At 49.0% G+C, this 22491-nt stretch overlaps 2 protein-coding genes across 4 annotated transcripts in view; one reads left to right on the top strand and one right to left on the bottom strand.

Annotated features, from left to right (window-relative positions):
- The first annotated feature begins 1414 nt into the window (after positions 1-1414).
- Positions 1415-12329, top strand: KLHDC4 (kelch domain containing 4). The gene is made up of 12 exons (XM_087728702.1): positions 1415-1570; positions 2238-2329; positions 2500-2578; positions 3776-3874; positions 4710-4846; positions 5226-5318; positions 5962-6121; positions 7084-7153; positions 7350-7558; positions 8264-8687; positions 9956-10075; positions 11602-12329. The coding sequence occupies exons 1-12, from the start codon at positions 1472-1474 to the stop codon at positions 11775-11777; spliced, it is 1758 nt and encodes a 585-aa protein (XP_087584828.1). The 5' UTR covers positions 1415-1471; the 3' UTR covers positions 11778-12329.
- A 1010-nt stretch (positions 12330-13339) lies between these two features.
- Positions 13340-22491, bottom strand: part of JPH3 (junctophilin 3) — a 41852-nt gene continuing 32700 nt past the window's right edge. Inside the window, exons 4-6 of one of the 3 annotated variants that reach the window (XR_015698443.1) lie at positions 18753-19663; positions 13774-14702; positions 13340-13681 (exon numbers count right to left, since the gene is read on the bottom strand). Coding sequence is in view for 2 of the 3 variants with exons in the window: in XM_087728636.1 (XP_087584762.1) it covers positions 14622-14702; positions 18753-19663 (992 nt within the window). In the remaining variant the exon portion in view is untranslated. Of the gene's footprint in view, positions 14703-18752; positions 19664-22491 lie in introns of all 3 variants that reach the window. The other 2 variants (XM_087728636.1, XM_087728637.1) reach the window with 2 other exon arrangements.

The raw sequence follows: 22491 nt of genomic DNA, 5'->3' as shown, positions 1-22491 counted from the left end.
GTGCCTATCGTCCCCTGCCGTACTGTTCCCAGTTATTTGCATTCCTTTCTTATGTGTATACGTATACCTGTGATGGGCTGGCTGCTAAAGCAAGGTCATGGCCCCCACGTGAAAGTAAATCAGGAAGACTGTAATTGTGGGGTGTGTCTGGCAAGAACAAAGAATGATTATCAACAGGAAATATGCATGTGTGAGCTTGTAGCAATTATGGGTAGTTAGACAATTTGCAGACCTCAGCTAAAAGTTAGGAATGGCCTGCAACAAATGAAATGTGTATTAAATAACTCCTGGGGCATTCATCAGCCCAGGTTTAGGAATAGGGACGGCTAGAGACCAATAGAACAATAGCAGTTAGACTTATATACCGCTTCATAGGGCTTTCAGCCCTCTCTAAGCGGTTTACAGAGTCAGCATATCGCCCCCAACAACAATCCGGGTCCTCATTTTACCCACCTCAGAAGGATGGAAGGCTGAGTCAACCCTGAGCCGGTGAGATTTGAACAGCCGAACTGCAGAACTGCAGTCAGCTGAAGTAGCCTGCAGTGCTGCATTTAACCACTGCTCCACCTCAGCTCCTTGTAGAATTGTAGAATTATCACTAAAATCTTTATTAGGTGATATTTCTTATCCCGCCTTGTCGGTCCTTCTCCTTTGGTGAAAATGTATAAAGCTCACTTAATCCATTGTTCTTAGATCTCTTGGACTTTTGGCCAGGAACCCTTAGAGCCGAGGTGGCGCAGTGGTTATAGTGCAGTACTGCAGGCCACTTCAGCTGACTCTTATCTGCAGTTCAGTGGTTCTAATCTCACCAGGTTCAGGGTTGACTCAGCCTTCCATCCTTCCGAGGTGGGTAAAATGAGGACCCGGATTGTTGTTGGGGGCGATATGCTGACTCTGTAAACCACTTAGAGAGGGCTGAAAGCCCTATGAAGCGGTATATAAGTCTAACTGCTATTGCTATTTTCCTTGGAGGACCCCAATAAAAAGCAATCAGAAAAACCTGCATCTCGTGTTCTGGCCTCCATCAGTGGCTTCGGCACCAGGCTCAGATCTGAACTGCTTATACCTATATGTTGATGTTACATTCATACTTGTTTTCTCATACATGCTTGACAAACCAAAATAAACAAATAAAATTAAATAAACGCCTGCAAGAAAAAGGCCCAGCTTGGAGAGCACCAAGGACACCCCCCACCCTCCGTCAACCCTGAGCTGCCAAGAGCCTCCATTATTGATTTTTGCAAATGCTTTTATTTTGCAAATGCTGCAGTCAAGCCTTGCAAGGCAAACCTCCCTCCCACAGATGGCAACCCCTTTTTTTTTTCTGCAGTCTCGGCCTCTCCTCCTCTCCCTGGTTCTTTTCGTTGGCAGGAAATGCCCCCGGGAAGAGGAAAGGCAAAGAGATTGCAAGTCCGCTGGGGCTGCCATGTGAGCGACACCTGCCAGCTTCCCCCAGCCCTGGCTTGCCAAGATGGGCAAGAAGAATAAGAAGGAGAAGAAGGCCAAGGGGGCCGAGAAGACGGCTGCCAAGATGGAGAAGAAAGTCTCCAAGAGGACCAAGAAAGAGGAGGTGATTTTGCAAGGCTGCTGCTGGGGGGCAGCTGCAGGGCAGGCAGGAACCCAACAGGTCCAGACTCTTCCCCACCCCTCCTCTCTCCCACTTTCTCCTGCAGGAGGGTCCCTGCCTGCCCTCTCTGCCATCCCTGCAAGAGAAGGGTAGGAGTAGTGAGTGCGTGCAACAAATCAGTGCAAGAGAAGGAAACGTGCAACAGTGACTGGGAAATATTCCCACCCACCCGTTTCTTTTTTTTTTTGCTGGAGGGAAAAACAAAGAGAAAAACGAATGTGTGATTTGTAACGAATTTGAGTTAGAAAGGGCAGCTTATGGAAGGAAAGTATGATGTGACTTTAGAGAGAGAGGGGAGTAAAACATTAATGCATTTTACAACCCTGTTTAAGAAGATTGGAAGGTGTTTTTTTTAATAATGTTTCCTTTTTTCTTCTTTCTTTTCCCCTAATTTCTTCTCCTGCTGTACGCTATTTTTTTTCTTCATCTGCTCCGTCTCTTTTCAGTATCCATTTTGATCTCCTTACAATCTCTTTCGCCAAAATTATATGCGCACACAAAACATGTTTGAAAGCATGAGCTGCAGTGATCCCTGGTTTTTTTTTTTGGGGGGGGAGTGTTTGTCTCCCTTTGTGTCGCAAAACCAAGCCATTTCTTTCTGGGACTGCAGGAGGATCTGGAGGTGCTGATTGCCCAGTTCCAATCTCTGGACGCTGCAAAGACGCAGGTGCTGGAGACCCCCTGCGCCCCTCCCTCCCCAAGGTGAGAATGGAAAACGCGAAGGTTATTTTGGGCAGCTGGGGAAGTTTGGCCTCAAAACGCCTTGTGTGCACCCCTTCAATCCCCAGTGAAAAGCTGCTAGTCCTCATGAGCTCTGTCCCCTGAAATCTTGCGTTTGGCTTGCGCAAAACTCTTTTTCCTCTTGTTCCCAGGCTCAACGCCTCTCTCTCTGCACACCCCGAGAAAGACGAGCTCATCCTGTTCGGAGGTGAATATTTCAATGGCCAAAAAGTAAAGTATTCCTTTTTTTTGTTCCTCCTCTCTCCTCCCTTCTCTTACCCAGCTTCACTTTTAAATCTTCCAGAAATTGCATGTCAAATTTTGATAGTTTTAAGGAATTGCAGAGCCCAAAATGGATCTATGACTTATTCCCAGCACTGATCGATATGAGTCGTTCTCGAAATACGAGCACAATTGAGTCTAAAATTTCTGTTGCTAAATGAGTTTGTGATTAAGTGAGTTTTATCCCGGGGGAAGGGGGAACAGAACGACAGAGAAGATGGAGAAAAGGTTTTACTAAATACCTGTTGACTGAATGGATTTCTCATTAGCAGCCCTTCGTTTTTAATTGCTAATTTTATCCGTTTTGATTCTGTCGGATGCCTTCAGGAGCTTCTCTGAGCGGGGGGAAAAAAGGGATATAATTCGAATCAATAAATGTAAATAATGCACATAGGGGAGAAAATGTTCTTTCTCTCTGCTTCCTGTAGCAATTGATTTCATGGTCAAGTCATCAAAGTTTATTTGGCAGGAAATATAAAGCAGATGTGGGAGAACTTCGTCCCATAGCACGGAACGTATTTATAGAACTGGTTGCTATGATCCAGAAGTCTCCAAACTTGGCCGCTTTAAGACTTGTGGACTTCAACTCCCATAAGTCTTCATGCTGGCTGAGGAATTCTGGGAGTTGAAGTCCATAAGTCTTAAAGTGGCCACATTTAGAGAACCCAACTGTGCTGCGAAGACCAGGAACCCAAATGGCCCCAAGATGGAGCTTCAGCCTTTCTTCCAAACCAATATTCTTGTGGAAGGAAATGTGGGGAGGGCTGATGGCCTGATCTTCCTCTGGCGAGCGGAGGTCCAGCTATCTGGAGGACCTCAGTCGAAAGCAGCTTGTGTTTTGCTTCTGAACTCCTGGCCTCGGGATGGCCCCTTTTCTCCCCTGCAAGTGGAGAATTTGCAGTTGCTTTATTAAAACAAGGGTCTGTTTAGGGTTGATCTGGTACCATGTGCCGATTTGGATACTGAAGCAGCTAGAGCCGCCCAAGGAATTTCACGCATTTCCAGAGTTGCAAAGCTAGAAAATGCTGGCTGGGTTTTCCCTTTTGAGAGATCACGTTGTGCAGTAAAATGGGCCTTTCCTGGAAAACCTCCACTTCTAGCAAAGCCCTCCTCCTCCTCCTCCTCCTCCTTTGATGTCTCCCTTAGACCCTCCTCTACAACGAGCTCTTCGTTTACAACATCCGGAAGGACAGCTGGGCCAAAGTCGATATTCCGAGTCCTCCGCCTCGGCGCTGTGCTCACCAGGTACGGTGGCTGTGAGAGTCTGGGGTTAGGATCCCCCGCTGTGCTAAGGCAGGATGGGCCTCCTGTCCTAAGAGTTGAGATTGATGAAGGGACATTGTTAATGTAGCTTCTTCTCCAGAAATGATGGTTCTGTAAATGCACGTGGACGTCCTCCCTCCCTCCCTTCTATTTCCAACCTTTCTCTTTGCTCCTTCTTCCTTCCTTTCCATTCTCCCTCCCACCTTTTGTCCCTTCCTTCCTTCCTTCCTTACTTCCCATTCTCCCTCCCTCCATCCCTTTTGTCTCTTCTTCCTTCCCCCCTTCTTCCCTCCCTTCTACTTTCAACCTTTCTCTTCTCTTCCTTCCTTCCATTCTCCCTCCCACCTTTTGTCTCTCCTTCCTTCCTTCCTTCCTTCCTTCCTTCCTTCCTTCCTTCCTTCCTTCCTTCCTCCCTCCCTCCCTCCCTCCCTTCCATTTTCAACCTTTCGCTTCTCTTCCTTCCTTCCATTCTCCCTCCCACCTTTTGTCTCTTCTTCCTTCCTTCCTTCCTTCCTTCCTTCCTTCCTTCCTTCCTTCCTTCCTTCCTTCCTTCCTTCCTTCCTTCCTCCCTCCCTCCCTCCCTCCCTCCCTCCCTCCCATTTTCAACCTTTCTCTTCCTTCCATTCTCCCTCCCTCCCTTTTGTCTCTGCTTCCTTCTTTCCTTCTTCTCTCCCTCTCTCCCTTTTCTACCTCTTGCCTACCTACCTATCGTGATTCAACACTGCCTGGTCGGAACGATGCAGAGAAAACCTTGGGTTTTACATGTCAAAAAGGACACAGACGCTGCCCACCCCCCCCCCTCTTTTTTTTCTGGCAGGCTGTGGTGGTCGCTCAGGGTGGCGGACAACTCTGGCTGTTCGGTGGGGAATTTGCTTCTCCGGATGGGGAGCAGTTCTACCACTACAGAGATCTTTGGGTCCTGCATTTGGCCAACAGGACTTGGGAGCAAGTCAAGTAAGTGAAAAGAGTTCTAGAAGGACCCACGGTTGGTGCCCTACACACACACACACGCGCGCGCGCGCGCGCACACACACACACACACACACACACACACGGGTTGCCAGAGGCCTCCAATGGAGAACAGGGGACGTCACAATTGGGGGCGACGATGTCCCTCCCTGCAGCCCCGAGACAAGTTCAGCTCTCTGGAAGTCCTTCGTTGCTTTCTAGAAGTTGTCCCTCCTTTGTTGCTGTGGCTTTCGGAGGAACAACTTGGACTGGAAGGGGAAGAGGAAGGGGAGTGGTGGCGAAGGGGCAGCCTTCAAGAAGGGGAGAAGCTGGAGGAGCAGCCGTGACCCGTTGAAGAAACCAGGGGAGCCTTCTTTGATTTCAGAGCGTCCGGGGGCCCCTCTGGGCGGAGTGGACACCGGATGGCCGTCAGCAAGAGGCAACTCATCGTCTTTGGAGGCTTCCATGAAAGTAGCCGGTGAGTCTGCCCCACTGTCCATTTGGGGTGGGGGGGAGGGTTATTTTGCCCCCACTAAGCCCAGGACCCCTCCTGTCCTTCCATTGAAGATGGTTCTATCAAGAACAAAGGAACCCGGGGCAGATGGAGGAGGAGGAGGAGGAGGAGGTGGTGGTCCGGATTTTGACTCCTTCTGCCTGCTATCTTCACGGGGTTTTCCCTGGAGGAGCATTATTCTGATGTTGAGGATGGTGTCCTCCACGCAATGGGCAGCCTTTTCCCCAAAGAACTGCCCAGCCCCGACTTTCATCCAAGGAAGGAGGCCAGCTTCACTCGTTGAAGGGCAATCTTCATCGGTCCTTTTCTCAGATGCTGAGGGCTTTCTTTATCGTGGTTACTTAACTCGAGTGCATCTCTAGGTGGGAAGTGCAGGTAGAAGGGATAAGAAGTCCACTTCAGGAAGCTCGTGGAGTCTGGAACGTGGGGCACAAGGGGTGGGTCGCCAAGGGAGACCAGGTGGTCTATGACAGATGGAAGGTTGGAGGCCTGCCCTCTGATTGGTCATTCTGCCGTGGGAGGCGGTTCTTTGTCTCTGCTGGAGATCTGCTGCCAAAACTCAACCTGGGCCCCCCATCACTTGTGTCTGCTGCTTTTGATCAACTAGGGACTACATCTACTACAACGATGTCCATGCTTTCAACCTCGACACCTTCGCTTGGTCCAAACTGGCTCCTTCTGGGATTGCCCCAGCCCCGAGGTCAGGTTGCCACCTGGCTTCCACACCTGAGGGCCACCTCGTAGTCTATGGAGGCTACTCCAAGCAGGTGAGGGTCACCCTTTTGCTATTAGGGTTTGGTGTGAGTCGCTGGCCTTTTAAGACTAGAAGCTCTTCCGAGTGGTTTGGAGCACGTTTGAAAGTACGAGGGCCTTTTCTGCAACACGTGTAGCGTCAGGGGGGTTCCACCACAAAACCGCGAAGCCCTTATCCGCGCCGACATAAGTGCGGGGGGCAAATCCGCGCGTTCCGAAGCACTCAGCACCCTGAACCTAACCCTAAACCTAACCCTAAAGCAAACCCCTAAACCTAATCCTAACCCTTACCTTAATTTAAATCGGCTTTCTGCCGCCGCGCTGTTTTAAAGCGCCCTTCTGTCGCCGCGCTGTTGTCGCGGCGGTGATGACGCGCGGTGATGACGTCGCGGCTTTAGCGACGCGGTTTTGTCACCGCTATTTTGACGAGCGCGGTTTTGTCGTGCCACGCTTCAGGGGCTTCACAGAAGCTGCTGTTAGGTACCCTGGATCGGTTTACGGTTCATTAGGATTTGTATGCCGCCCACTCTCGAGAGACTCAAGGCGGCTTACAAATAAAATCAGTCTGTGGTCTTCCACTGTTGTGGGGTTGCCCTTCTCACTTTCCTTCACCTTGGCGGGCATTGCTGGATCTTACATCTCAGCAACCTCTGGAGGGGCCCTTTCTCACCCCTGCTTCTCACTAAGGAATGGCTGAAGAATTTGCAGGATGAAGGTCCAAGTCCCCCCCCACCCCTCTCCTCCATAGGAAAATATTTGGAAATGTTTCCATACTATGGAAATTTGAGGAAAGCCCCTGGAAATCTCACCCGTCAAAAGATCCTGGCGCTTTGCTCTTACGTGTGAAGTCATAAAACGAAGGCTTAGGAGGGTTGTGCAATAGTCATAAGGAAGATTGGTGGAGATAATTCCTTGGTGATGATAGGAATTGGTTCTACTTCCCCGATTCCATAATGCAGCTGCTTTCATTGTGCAGAGAATTAAGAAAGACGTCGACAAAGGGACCCTCCACGCGGATATGTTCCTCTTGAGTGCTGAAGGGTTGGGTGAGTGCTGAATCTTTTGCTGTGCTGAGGGTTCAATGGGGGGGGGGGGAGAGGGGGTGTCTTCTACAGCAGTGAAGGGTTCTCACGAGTATAGACCCTCCTCGTGTCCCTCCAAGCCTGAATTCTAAGAAGTTTCCCTCTTATGATGCTTTTTCATCCGTCTCTTCCTGTTCTGCTTTTTTTCTATCGTTGGCAGAAAAATGGAGTTGGAGCAGGGTGAGTCCCTCTGGGGTGAAGCCAACCCCCAGGTCTGGCTTCTCAGTGGCCATGGGGCCCGGCAACCGGTCTCTTCTCTTTGGTGGGGTCCACGATGAAGAAGAGGAGGAACGTCTAGAAGGAGACTTCTTCAACGATATTTATTTCTACGATCTGGCAAAGAATCGGTGGTTTCTTGGACAGTTAAAGGTGTGTGGCAAAATCTCATACGGTGAGGGTTCCCCCCCTCCCCAATTGTTCTCCATCTCCAACTACTTCTAGTTTAAGGGTCTCCAAGCTTGTCAACTTTTAAGACCTGGTGGACTTCAGCTCCCAGAATTCCTCAGCCAGTAGTGTCTTAAATTGCCACGGTTGTGGAGACTTCTGCTTCTGAGCTGAGGTGGCACAGTGGTTAAATGCAGCACTGCAGGCTACTTCAGCTGACTGCGGTTCTGCAGTTTGGCTGTTCAAATCTCACCGGCTCAGGGTTGACTCAGCCTTCCATCCTTCCGAGGTGGGTAAAATGAGGACCCAGATTGTTGTTGGGGGCGATATGCTGACTCTGTAAACCGCTTAGAGAGGGCTGAAAGCCCTATGAAGCGGTATATAAGTCTAACTGCTATTGCTATTGCTATTGGTTTACTTCAGCTTCCATTTTCAACAGAGGAGAAAAATGCTGACTTACCAAGTTGTCCATTCTAATTTGAAATGGACGTTGAGGATTTGGGGGGGGGGGGTCGGTTTTGGGGACTCCCAGAAACCTGAAATCAGTCAAGGCAAATGACTGTAGCCTCGTTAGAAGAAGAGCGGTGGTGGTGGTGGTGGTGATGCTCTCGGAAGTTCTTTAGAACATCTCTTGTTCTTGGCTTGGATTCTCGTGTCCTTCTGGTGCTTGACCCTTGTCTCCGCCGCTAGGGGTCCAAGTCCGAGAAAAAGAGAAGGCGACGAGGCGCAGCAAAAGGGGAGCCCCATCAGGCTGGTGGTGGAGTGGACGAGGCGGAAGGACAGCCTCCCCTTGGACCCGTGGAGATTGTCAAGGAGGTGGTGGCAGAAGACGGGACGGTGATGATTGTCAAGCAGCTGATCTCAGCTCCCCAGGGAAAATCAACGGAGTCCCCGGAATCGGAAGGAGAAGACGAGGATGGGGGGAACGGAGCCTCCAATCCTCCGGTGGAGCCCTGCCCACGCTCCAATGCCATGCTGGCCGTGAAGCACGGGGTGCTCTACCTCTACGGGGGCATGTTTGAGGTGGGGGACCGCCAGTTCACTCTCAACGACCTCTACGCCCTTGACCTCCACAAAATGGAAGAGTGGAAGGTCCTGGTGGAGATGGACCCAAGTGAGTTAGGGGTTCTAGAACTTGGGAAGGTTGGAACAATGTTTCCAGGATCAGGAATCTGAATTTCTGGGGATTCCTTTCCCTTCCCTCCGGGGAAGCAGAAACCGAATTACACACCTGACTTTGCGCACCCTGGTTTAAGTGGCACAAAGTCTGGGATCGCCAAGTTTTGCTTCTGACTCAGGATCCAGGATCCTCGCTGACCCACAGAATCCGCCCAAATGAATTCTCCACCTGCTGGCGTACAAAACTAGCATGTGACCAAGAAAGCCAGTTCAGAATCCTTCTCGGCCCACTAGATTTCCTTGCTGAATGCTGCGGGCCCTCTCCAGAAAGCTTCCAGCGTTCCCCAAGAGCTGGGGGGGTCTTCTGAGCAGTAGAGGGGCCTTTGTGGCACAGAAAGGGAACAATCCAGGGGTGAAATCCGGCAGGTTCTGGAGAACCGGTGGTGGAAATTTTGAGTAGTTCGGAGAACTGGCAAATGCCACCTCTGGCTGGCCCCAGAGTGGGGAAGGAATGGAGATTTAGATTTCCTGAATTCTTGGCTTGGAAGATGTTCCTCAAGAGCTGAAAGGCAGTGGGGGGGGTGGGTAATTCTATCCCAGCTCTCACGTTTAATCTGAGACAAAAGCTTATTGGGACCGACGCAGAGACAGGTGATGGGAACGGTGGCCGAGGGAACCTTCCTGCAGAGGGCTCCGAATAGATGTCACCAACTGGCCGGTGCGTGAGCAGCTAATTTTGGCTTAATCCCTGGAAGAACGCCTTCACCGTGCCTTGGCCTCGCTTGATCTTGGGTCCTGAACATTTTTGTTTGTTTGTTAATCCTAGCGGGGGATTTTAGTGCTTTCTCTTTTCTTAATATGGGCTGGAAATACTTTAAACCTTCCTATCGGTCGCTGGAATTAGTGGGGTGGGTGGGAGGAGGGTCTTTAATGAAATTCTGAAGTTTCACAAGGGATTCTCTCTCTTTTTACCTAAATCTGGAAGGTACCACCTCCAACCTTGGCCACTTTAAGCCTGGTGGACTTCAACTTCAACAGAATTGCTGGCTGGGGAATTCTGGGAGTTGAAGTCCGCCAGGCTTAAAAGTGGCCAAGGTTGGAGACCCCCGATTTAGAGGCTAACGTGATGGTAATTTCAGGATGGAAAAGTTCTTAGCAACTAGTGTTAATTGTGAATGTTCTTCTGCATGCGAGGATCATGTCTTTGCATGTGTGAGTTCCCATGTAAGCCTTGATGTTTGTGTATATGTTCTGCTGTGGCAGAAACTCAGGAATGGCTTGAAGAATCTGAGTCGGATGAAGATGTGGAAGGTGCCGAGGGAGGAGAGGAAGAAGAGGAGGAAGAAGAAGAGGGCTCGGATGAGGAGGAGAGCGGAGAGGATGGTAAGGCCACCAAAAAGCACTGGACCTTTGGGTTTTGCTTCCCATGGGTGACTCTCATGGGTCATAGCTATGGGGGGATTCTATGGTGAAGAGTGGAAAAGAAAGCCAGCCGGAACAGGCCTCGCCAACTGGACGTTCTCCAGAAGTTCCACTGAAACTTCAAAGGCCAGGCAGTTAATTCGGAGGCTTCGTATTCCTTGGAGAGTAGCAGGTTGGGGAACGTGGAGTTTTGGTCTTCCAAATCTATTTTATAAAGAAACGGGTTTTGACTCCTATTGCTGAATGTTGGAGAGATTCTTTTACATAATTCAGCTGAATTTCTGTCTAGAATTCAGCATTGCCATCGGGACTATCTGCTTTTTCCTTCCTCCAGTAGCATTCCTGGAGTTCCTAGACGTTCTTAAAGGTCCTTCACAATATCAGAGAAAGGAATGGCTTCCTCCATAGCCGAGTCGTGCCTTCCCTACCTACAATTTGTATCTCACCCACCCGTCTGTGCTTCGATGTATACATGATACATGGCTCAATAGTAGTAACTGGGAGAGGGATCTTGGAGTCCTAGTGGACAACCATTTAAATGGGAGCCAGCCGTGTGCAGCAGCTGCCAAAAAAGCCAACACAGTTCTGGGCTGCATCAACAGAGGGATAGAATCAAGATCACGTGAAGGGTTAATACTTTATAATGCCTTGGTAAGGCCACACTTGGAATACGGCATCCAGTTTTGGTCACCACGATGTAGAAAAGATGTGGAGACTCTAGAAAGAGTGCAGAGAAGAGCAACAAAGATGATTAGGGGACTGGAGGCTAAAACATATGAAGAACGGTTGCAGGAATTGGGTATGTCTAATTTAAATGAAAAGAAGGACCAGGGGAGACATAATAGCAGCCTTCCAAGATCTCAGGGGTTGCCACAAAGAAGAGGGAGTCAAGCTATTCTCCAAAGCACTTGAGGGCAGGACAAGAAGCAATGGGTGGAAACTAATCAAGGAGAGAAGCAACTTAGAACCGAGGAGAAATTTCCTGACAGTGAGAACAATTAATCAGTGGAACAGAAGTTGCCTCCAGAAGTTGTGAATGCTCCAACACTGCAAGTTTTAAAAATGTTGAATAACCATTGTCTGAAATGGTATAGGATTTCCTGTCTAGGCAGGGGGCTGGACTAGAAGACCGCCAAGGTCCCTTCCAACCCTGTTATTCTATTCCAGTGTTTTTCAACCTTGGCAACTTGAAGATGTCCGGACTTCAACTCCCAGAATTCCCCAGCCAGCATTCGCTGGCTGGGGAATTCTGGGAGTTGAAGTCCAGACATCTTCAAGTTGCCAAGGTTGAAAAACACTGTTCTATTCTATTCTAATGTAAATTAGGTAAATAGATGGATAGTTAGACCAAAGCCTGTGGATATTTCCTGCAGGCGAGGTCTGCCCTTGGTTCTAGTAGATCCAAAGAAGGGGATATGACACCATCAGTGGGACCACTGCTTTCTAGTCTCTGTTCCCCACTGACCGCTTGCCTTTCCTTCCTTCAGACAAGGAAGAACATCCAGCTGTGCAACAGGATGAAACATTTGCCGACTACCTTTCCAGGACAGAGCAGTACTGGGTGAATCTGGCCCGCCAGAACCTGGGCCCTGAGGCCAAAGAGAAGAAGGCGGTGAAGGTGGGGCAGGCCATGGCGAAGGCCTTCTATGAAGGGGACACCTAGGCAAGGCTTACAATGACTGGGGGCCAAAGGGTTGCGTTTGGCCCATCCTGTCCTCCACAAGGCTTGGCAGTTGATGGCTTAGAAGGCCTGCGTTGAATATACGTTACTTCAGTCAAGGATTTGAGAGGCAAGGTGACCGACATACGCCGAGAAAATCTGAAATTGTTCTTGCTGGATGTCAACCAAGCCGATGCTTTGAGGCTTTCTCTGGGGTTTAATCCTTTGCAGGCAGAGAGAGCTTCTCCAAGGTTCAGGGTCTCCAGGAAGATCCACCCCACAGTGTCCTTGTGTTGTGAAGCTAGCTCTGTCAGAGAGCCACAGTTATTCCTGCTTCTCCCGAGGACTTTGGTGTTGTGGTGTGCCGGTGCTGAATGCCTGGAGGATTTGCTGATGGGCCCTGTGCATGTACGGTTATAGAAAGCGTTTTTGAGGGCGAGCAACTGGAATTAACACCGTGAACGTTGAACAGAAGCCACGTCTCACGTGGATGCAGTCGTGAGGCTGGAATTTGCCATTTTAAGAGAGTTTACCAATAAAAATGCTTCTGCTGGAGAGGGCGGCATTTTTATTTAACGAGTCATTTATCTGAGCAGGATGTAGCAAGCCCTTGCGCAAAAGTCAGCTGGTGTGGGGTAAATGCGTGGTGGAACGAGTTTTCTCATGCCTTTGTTTCGGAGCACATCAACATACGGGTGGGGGCCATTAGTAGAGGAAAGGGACTCGGTTGTAAACCCCTTGTAGCCTGGAGCTCTTTCTGTGTGTAATTCTAACCCTCTTAAAATCTTTAAAAGAAAGAAAGAAAGAAAGAAAGAAAGAAAGAAAGAAAGAAAGAAAGAAAGAAAGAAAGAAAGAAAGAAAGAAAGAAAGAGAAAGAAAGAAAGAAAAGTGGAGCCCTTCCAGAAGTTGGCCTCCAAATCTTGTCAACCCCAACTCACATGGCTAACAGTAAATGAGGGGTAGTTTAACGCAGTGTTTCTCAACCTTGACAAACGAACATCCGTTAGACCAGTGTTTCTCAACCTTGACAACTTGGAAGTCCTGTGGACTTCAACTCCCAGAATCCCCCAGCCAGCATAGCTGGCTGGGGAATTCTGGGAGTTGAAGTCCACAGGACTTCAAGTTGCCAAGGTTGAGAAACACTGCGTTAAGACCTGACTGAAGATTTGTCTGGGCTTTAAATGCAATGCACATGAAAACCAGCTAGTGCTTTGGTTAAGGGTCCCAGCTGCCTTCTTAACTTGACCCACCAATATTGTGCCTCCCCCCCACCCGCATATAACTGAAACTCAAAGGGCACGGCTGCTTCCTTAGGAACGGAGGTGTATTTCCAGTGAGTGACCAAGGCAGAAAACGCCCCCCTCGTCCCCAAAATAAGAAGAAGAAGAAGAAGAAAGAAGAACAACGCAGGCATCTTATAAAGATGTTTTGAACCATACCAAAATTAAGTGATACATAGAGGAGAGAAAACAAATTATAAAAAGAGCATTACATACTCAGAGGCTGTTGTTGACAATGTTTTCGTTGTTGTTGTTGTTGTTGTTGTTCTCTAGTTTTGGTTTTGGTTGTGTTGTTTTTTTTTCCTTTTTTTTTTGTACAGGGATTATGTCGGAAGCTGGAATATACATCCTGCAGACAAAATGCAAAACTATTACATGCTCCGAGGCCAAGCGGGACATCTGGAAATGGCTCATGGCAAGATGGAAGAAGGGATGCCCGTCGCGCCCCGTTCCTCGCGGTGCCACGGTGGCTCTTGGGAGGAGGGGAGAGGGGGGGGAAACATTCAAGCATTGTTCCCCCATAGAGAGGGGCCGACTCCTTGGCAATTCTGGAGGAGGCGTTTCCTGGACAAACCTTGATCATCTTTCACAACAAAACAAAACCTTTCTGGAGTTTATTTTAAACACCTGCCGGAAAGGATGAAAAAAAAATGTGTCGAATTAGATTTTTAGAAAAAAAAAAAAAAAGACGGTGCAGTTTATAGATACAGGATTTTTACCTGAGCCTCAGCATCCTGCAGGTGACTTTATGCAAAACTTTGGTACGACAGATGGCCAATAAAATTTGCAAATAAAATAATTTTCTATTGTCGCCTGGGACAACGAATGGTTTTTAACTCATTGGGTGGGGAAAAAAAATACTTTGGATGAGGAGAGGGAAGGGCTTAAGACTTTTGTGCTGGATATGGCTGTTTAAATGATTCAAGAAATGGTTCTCGACCCATCCACGTCACCCTTTGAGTGCCATCTGCTCGGACCGTTCTCTGTTTTGGCCACGCAGACTTTCCCAGCTCAATGCGAACACCGGGATCGCCCTGGGATCTTCTCAAAGGCCCCCCCACCGTGCATATCACCAAAGCAATGCCAGGACCGCCGCATCGCTCCGAAGGTTGCCGTGAATTAAACGTCTGAAGATGGAGGCAATTCACATGAAACCGCTTTCCTAGACCTGGCTAAATCCACTCGGAGGAACGGTTTCCGTCCTGTCTGGTGTTGGGAGGGGCGGGAGTGCTGCTGCTACCATTCTGCCATGCCACACAGCAAAAGGATTGTGCAAGCAAAGAATTCTGGGCTGGAATCCAAAAACATTACCTAGGAAGGGGACGGGGTGGGGTGGGGGGAGAAAGGCAAACTGTGAGTGAGACTCAATCGGTGGTGGTGGATCTTCTGTGAAAAGACTTGAAAGTTGTCGCGGGACAGTTCAAAACGACGACATCGTTCTCCCGTTGGGTCCCTCGCAGCATTATCCCCATTTTCAGACCGCTTGGGGGCGGGGGTTTGATTTTTGTGGTTGTTGTTTTTATTAATTATTAACCGGTTGGAGTTTTGCAAACAAGACAGTCTCGGTTTAGATGAAAAAGTTAATAAACAAAATGGCGACTCCAATGTTTAACAAGATCACCATGACGACTAGGATGGGAGCTGAACCCTGAAACAGAGGAAAGAAAAAGAGGGAGAGGATTATAAGGGGGACCCCCCCAGATCAATTGCGGGGGGGGGAAGGTGAGGTGGTCAATGGCTGTTGGAATTTCCACATCTCAGGGAACCCCAGAACCAATGATTCCCAGGTCCCAGGGTTTTTCAAACTTGACTACTTGGTGGTGGGCTTCAACTCCCAGACTTCAAGGTTGTGGGAGTTCAACTGTGGACTGGCTGGGGAATTCTGGGAGTGGAAGTCCACAACATCTTCAAGTGGCTAAGGTTGAAAACACTGTGTGGTCCAATGCGAGGGTTTGTTGAGTTCCCCCTTTAGGAGGTTTCTTTCTTCACTGTCCCCTGCTCAACTGACCCTTAAAATGATCCTTAAAGATTGTCCCCGAGTCATCTCCCTCAACTTTTCCAGTTGGGATGTCTCCGTCCCGTTTTCCACCGCAGAAGATGGGACTGAGAAACTTCACGCGTTGCATTAAACCATTATTGGTTGACCCAGAACTCAATATATACAATTTAAGCCATGAGCCCCAGAGGCAAAATTCTTCTATCGCGCTCACCAAAGTCAACTAACCCACGTTCAGAGTTTGGGCAGTCGAAGCCAAGAGGCGAGGCGAAACATCTGCACCTGGCTTTTGGGTCAGGAGTTACTTTGCCCCATTTCGCGAGAACACCCACACAAAATACTCTTCAGAGTGCCCAAATCCTCCAGTGGAGAGATTCCCTTCCCGAGTTTGGTTGAGCGAAAAGGAGGCTCTGGGAAATCTGTGGCCTCTCCAAATGGAAGGAATTTTTGTTTTTACAGCATTCCTCTCTCACCATCCAGGAAAAGCAGCAGCTTTTGGGTGGCAAAGCACGTAGAAGTACTCAATAGCTGCAGCGTCGCCCTGCAGATAGATGCCTTCAAGGAGCACTTGGGGAGTTTCCTTACACAAATCTGCAGGATTGGCATTTCAAGAGGAAGGGATCTGGCAGAGTCTCAATGTGTGTGTGAGAGAGAGAGAGGGGGGGGAGGGAGGGAGGGATGGAGGGAAAGAGAGAGAGAGAGAGAGAGGGATGGAGGGAAAGAGAGAGAGGGAGGGAGGGAGGAAGAGAGAGAGAGAGAGAGAGAAGCACTTCCCTTTTCCAGCGTAGGAAAAACATCCCTGTTGCTGCATAGCAACACACTGCTAGGATGCTGGCCAACCAGATCAACAGCTCACACACCTCTCCCCCCCCCCGTTCCCCCCTCCCAGTAATACCTGGCTGCCCAAGCTTGGCTTTATCCAGGTACCGTAGATGCACATCCCTTTGGCCATCTGCCTACCAGCCTTTCAGAATCCATCTGTCCCTTCAATCTGTATTTGCAGTCTTTCAGTTTAGCATAAAAAGTCCCTTTTTTCCTGATCCCCACGGCTGGCAAACGGAGGCTTTACACGAACTGCAATGGGGTTTTCCTTCTTCGCCAGCTCCAGAGCTGCTCTGAGCATTCGGAGTCTGGGGCTGCAACGTCTCTCTGCTGCAACACGTAGGCTCACAAAGGCTCCATGTGCAGCGGCCAGACGGAGGGTGAGCAGGGACCACGCCAGATTGCGCCACGAACTCGGCCGTTGCAAAACACCCCGGCGGAATGGAAGCAGGGACAGCCACGTGCAAAAGAGGAGGAGGAGGAGGAGGTGGGAAGTGATGTTTCAGGAGGAGAACAGGTGGGCCACAAGGATGTCCCTGTCCTTGCAGATGGAATGATGAAACAGGGGAGGGGAAGCCATTCAAGTGGACCCCTCCTCATAACTGTCTCCGTTTCTTCCTCTTCTAGGTTCTACGTTTCCAGGCTAGGGAACTTTGAACAAGCCAAGGTAAAGATCTGAAACTCCCCAGGGCCGTCTCCTCCTGAGCGCTAAAAGCCCAACTCACATCGAAGAGGGTGCTCTTCCCGAGTAGGACTGCACAATGTCGTCTGGCGGCTCCTCGGAGGAGAGCCTTCTCTGTAGCTGCCCCGGCCCTCTGAAACGACCTCCCCCCTGAAATCCGGACCCTCCCCACTCTCTCGGCCTTCCGAAACTCTGTTAAGACCTGGCTGTTCCGGCAGGCCTGCGGGCTGCTGATCTTGACTGACCTTCAGCCCCATTAAGATCGAGTGTATGTTGTGTCCTTTTTTAATCCGTTCTGTCTTATATTTTAAATTTTTAATATTTTCTCTTTTAAACTGTTTTTATGGAAGCCGCCCGGAGTCCTCCGGGATTGGGCGGCATACAAATCCATTAAAAATTGAAGTTGAAATTGAAATAGGACTAAAAGGGCATGCGCTGGGCTACTGGATTTGGGGGTATATAAATGAAATAAAAGAACAAACCACCAGGCGAGCTCTGAAGACTCCAAGGTAAAGGACAAGGGGTAGTTGACCCTCGGCACAAACTCAAAGGGAAGTGGGGCAGTCATTCCTTGCAAAGGGACTGGGGGCCCATGACTGGCTACGACTCATTGGATAAACCAAATCAGGTTCAGCACTATTTGACACTCCTATGTATGTATATAGGATACGTATATGAGACGTAACCTAGACTTCCAGCACATTGCAAAGATCTTGTGAGTGGCCAGCAAAACTTTGCAGATGAAAAAACCTCAGGGCACCCAGAGGGTGTCCATGGTTTGACCATCGTCAGAGGGACAAGGGCTATTGGGGCATCTCATGGCTGAGTAAACCAAGGCAATCCCTTCTATTATATCAAAGGCTTCCTCAGACCAAAAGCCACTGCTAAGAACGTTGCATAGTGCTACCTATTCTAAGGAAACTGCTTCGTTTATTTATTTTTCTTAAGCAAATCAAAAAAGGAGAATATGCTTACTTTGCATAGTAGACAAGGATTTGTAAAAAAATCCTGTTCAACGGCCTTTGTTTTTAAAATTAGATCCCCCTAATTGGTTCTTACAGATGATGGGGAAAAAACCAGAGACAAATAAACTAGCGCTGAACAAGGACGCCACCAAGTGGGAGGGGAAACCTGGTTGCCTCCAATATTCTTTTACGGCAAAGATCATGGAGGAATGACTTGAAAGTTACACATTCCATCCCTGACTGTCAACAAACCACATTCTATCTTGGTTGATGTGGGATGCAAATACGAGCTACCACACCAGTCCAAGAACTGTCCGTTCAGTTGCTAAGCAGAAATGCTGAGGGTTTTTAAGCTGGAATGGATAATTTTAAGGGAGCTGGTACTTGAGAGACCGCCTGCTGCCAATTACCTCCCAAAGACCCATTAGATCACACAGATTAGGCCTCCTCCGGGTTCCGTCTACTAGCCAATGTCATCTGGCTACTACCCAGAGGAGGGCCTTCTCTGTGGCGGCTCCGGCCCTTTGGAACGAGCTCCCCGCAGAGATTCGGACCCTCACCACCCTCCAGGCTTTCCGCAAAGCCCTTAAAACCTGGCTGTGTCGGCAGGCCTGGGGTCGATGAGTTCCCTTCCCCTCTCGAATCGTGTGGCTGTTGGTTCTTTTAAATTCCCTGTACTTTTTGTTGTAGTTCTTGTGTTTCCCTTCCCCTCCTTTGGGTTTGTGCGCCGCCTTGAGTCCCGCCGGGAATAGGGCGGCATATAAATAAAATGAACCTCGAACCTCGAACCTGGTTACTGTCCCCTATGCCCATGAATGGATGAGGCTGCTTTCGGCTTGCCTCTCCACCACCCCAAGGGTGACTGATACCTGCGCTGCCTTGCCACACTTCCAAAATTCCACACCACAAGTCTCACTGCGCACCACAGCAGAGGCCAAAACCTCTTATCCTATTCTGCTGCCTATTTTAGCCGGAGAACACCATTTGGTCTGAGTGGAGAGTCAGAAGGTAAATTCAGTTCAAAGTTTGAAATATAGGATTGATGGGGAAATGAACCAAGAACAGCATGCAAGAGGCCGCTCGCGTATTCCATGCATACTTTGTATGCATGCAGAGCCCAGAGTCTCTCTCAGGTGGCCTAGTTCTCATCGCCAGGGACCTCATCCACCCGGGGCTTCGGCATCCCTACTTATGAGGTCTCACAGACAAGCCCATCCAGAGTGCTCCACTTACCGCGCTGGATTTGAGCTCATCTCCATTTTCCTCCTCTGATTCTAGTGCAACAGGTAAGGATTTCTGTGGTGGAGAGCAAGTTAAGTCCCACCTCAACAGCCGGGGTTCACCTTTATCCCCGAACCTCAGGCTCTCTAGTTTCTGCACTGCTGGCTCACCAGAAGATGCCGGCCGGAAGTTCTCCTTGTTCTGGGAGGATGACCTCAGCCTCTGGACGCCAAAGGCCCGCTCTTCCCCAGGGTGCTGTTCTTCAGCCAGGTTCTTGCTCAGGCCCATTTTGCCGTGATGCCTTTTTTGGGACTGCATCTCCTGCATGTAAGAGTCCATCCTCATGAGGGGCTTCATCTCCATCTCGTAATTGCTCAGCTTCTCCTCGTCCAGCTCCGAGAGCTTGTTGCTCCCCGAGCCGTGGTGGTGCGGGCGGTGATAAGTCCACGAAACCATGGTCGGAGGGTCGGCCCACCGCTCCCGCGGTTTGTGATTGGCGGTACCATGCTTGGGCCCACCACCACCACCACTCCGGCCTCGAGGGTCTTCCAGTTGGCCGCTGCGCAAGACCCCGCCTCTTATCCCGTGAGGCCCACCCTCCTTGTCTTCGCCCCAGCTGTTAGGCCTCATGAACTCCCTACCGCGTCCTTCCAACAGCATCTGGATCTCCCCACCCCGCTCCTCGTCCACGGAGACCTGTCTGGTGAAGTGGGCGTTCTTGTTCCGACAGGAAGGACCCAGAGGCGGGGATGAGGAGGGGCTGGCAGGAAAGCTTTGGAGAGGGCTGTCGTCCGGCGTGAGGTCCGAAAGTGTCGTTCCTTTTCTGTAGAGTTCCGGGCTTTCCTGCTGAAGGGGAGTCCCAGTGGACAGGACCTCAATCTCATCGCTTGAATGCTGGTGCTTTGGCCTCTGGCACTCAAGCCCTAGAAGGTGAAGAAGGAGCAGAAGGTGAAATAGAAGCAGAAGATGTCTATGGAGATCCCCAGTCCTCCCGGCAATGGCTGTCTCCAAGGTGCTTTTTCAAGAGGCAACTGGACTCCGTTTTCCTCTTTAAAGATGTTTCGCTTCTCGACCAAGAAGCTTCTTCAGCTCTGAGCTGAAGAAGCTTCTTGGACGAGAAGCGAAACGCTTTCAAAGAAAAACCAGAAAGTCCAGCTGACTCTTGGAAAAAAGGCCCCTTGGGACAAGAAACAGAAGATGAACAAGAATCAGAAAATGAGCAACAAGGTGGTCCTTTCATAAGGACCCCCTTCCTGTTATCAGTTCAGGGGGAGGCAGGAGAATACCTGCCCATCTTCTGTGTCAAGCAGAGATCTTAGTAACCGGTGACAAGAGAGGCTAACCTCTTGTACAAAACAAAGCTAAGTGTCTGGAGGTCCCTTCAAGACTGCCAGTTTAATGGCCTCGCTCGTTTTCATGAAACCTCTCTCTCTCTCACCAAAGGATTCCCTGAAGACATTGCACAATCCTCACTGTATTTCTCCAGGCAGGGAAGAGGGGAATCCAGTCTTAATAGTCTTTATAAAAAAACATAGACTCTTGAGTTTAGCTCAGCCCTTGGTTAAGAGTTCTTTTAGTACCAGTAAGAAAATAAGTTTGCCACGGCTGTCTTCTGGGATTTGAATATTTACTTTCTGGCCTGCAGTCACTTCTGGATATGCTCCTGGTTTTCTTTCCAAAAATCAACCAGGTCCAACCATGCCTATTTTTTTCCAAAATTACTTAAGGTCCTGTAAGGCAGTGGTCTCCAACCTTGGCAACTTTAAGACTTGTGGACTTCAACTCCCAGAGTTCCTCAGCCAGCAAAGCTGGCTGAGGAACTCTGGGAGTTGAAGTCCACAAGTCTTAAAGTTGCCAACGTTGGAGACCACTGCTGTAAGGGGTTACTACCCCCTTCTGCACGGCAATACATTGGTTAGGACCAATCAAAACTTCACAAAGGGATCTGTATGCTTTCTCCAGAACTTTCTCTAGGAAATAAACGAATAAGCAATTAAAGTAGCATTTCTGCCACATTCTTCAAATCGTCTTGGCAAATAAATGGGGGGAAGCGACGTTTACTAAAAAAGAAAAATAAGTGGGAAAAGAAAATGTTGAAAATGTTAAGTACTTGGAAAAGTTGGCAGACCACTAAAACGTGATGAAGACAAGACTAAAAAAGACACTCGTACCCAGTTTTTTTGACTCCTTTGTGTATAGGTAGGATAGAGTGGTGGGTGGCCTAGAGGTGGCGCTCTCGCCTCACAAGTAAGGAGGCTGTGAGTTTGATCCTAGGTAGCGGCAGATACTTCTCTCTCTGGGCACAATGAGAAAATATCTGCTGCAAACTCCACATTGGTGACGGGAAGGGCATCCGGCCAGTGAACACTTGGCTCCATTCAGTTGCCCCAACTCCAGCCCGATACAAGGGATTATGGGGGTCATTCAAAGACAAAGAAAAAAAAATCATCTGTAGGAAGGGTAGCGCTTGGTATACATTTCTGACTGCAGTTCTGCAGTTCGGCGGTTCAAATCTCACCGGCTCAGGGTTGACTCAGCCTTCCATCCTTCCGAGGTGGGTAAAATGAGGACCCGGATTGTTGTTGGGGGAGATATGCTGACTCTGTAAACCGCTTAGAGAGGGCTGAAAGCCCCATGAAGCGGTACATAAGTCTAACTGCTGCTACTGCTACTGCTACTACTACTACTATTACTACTACTACTACTACTACTACTACTACTACTACTACTACTACTACTACTACATATATCTATCTATCTATCTATCTATCTATCTATCTATCTATCTATCTATCTATCTATCTATCTATCATCTATCTATATATCTATCTATCTATCATCTATCTATCTATCTATCTGGGTGAAATGAGGACCCGGATTGTTGTTGGGGGCGATATGCTGACTCTGTAAACCGCTTAGAGAGGGCTGAAAGCCCTATGAAGCGGTATATAAGTCCAACTGCTATTGCTATTGCTATTTCCAGTGAAGATCAAAAGAGTTGGGTAACGTTTTTTTCCCAACTAAGAACTTGTATTCAGAGGAATTGTGACCTACGCTCACTTCACGAGACGCATCAGGCCGCCATCAAAAACAGCGTTTCAGCCTTGTCAACCGCAACCAGGATCCTGACTTTTCTGACCTTTAGCTGATGGTTGCTCCTGAATACAACCTTCAAAAATTCAAATTCCAATGCTCGTATTTGTAGTTTGAGGAATAAATCCCTTCCATCAGAGAACCAGCCCCGTTTGCAAGCAAACTCCCGCGAGCAAAGCTTGTTTGGGTGGATTATGCTCGTATGTACAATCCACACCCACAGCTCTCACCACAATGCGAAATGACTTGTCAAAGCCTCAACAGCCCAAAAAGGGAGAGAGATAATAAAGAACCCTGGATTAAAACTACTTAAATCTTTCCTTTTTCACTAAGTTAGCAAAAGCCTTCAGCTCAGGGCAAAGACGAGCATTGTTTTGTTGTGGCAAACGCGTACTAATTAGTGGGTTACTTAAAGAAGGCAGCTGACATCTTTTCTCCCGTCCTATTTTTGGCCCTGCCCAAGAAGACAGATACACACAGAGCAGAGAGCTAAGGCAGGCCTTTCTGCCAAAAGTCTCTGCAGATCCCTCTTCCTGGCTCTCTGCAGGGCTGCTAAGACCCTTTGGGGTTAGGTAGGTCTCCAAACGCTGTTTATTCGAGCTCGGGCTGCGGTTTCTGACGTGGGCTGTTCCGTTCCAAAGGAATGAATTTTGCACCG

This window comes from Thamnophis sirtalis, unplaced genomic scaffold, assembly GCF_051295495.1.
Source record: "Thamnophis sirtalis isolate CommonGarterSnake01/CBP01778 unplaced genomic scaffold, rThaSir2_p1.2 scaffold_14, whole genome shotgun sequence".
Taxonomy (NCBI): Eukaryota; Metazoa; Chordata; class Lepidosauria; order Squamata; family Natricidae; genus Thamnophis; species Thamnophis sirtalis.
This window is presented reverse-complemented; position numbering and strand designations above follow the sequence as displayed.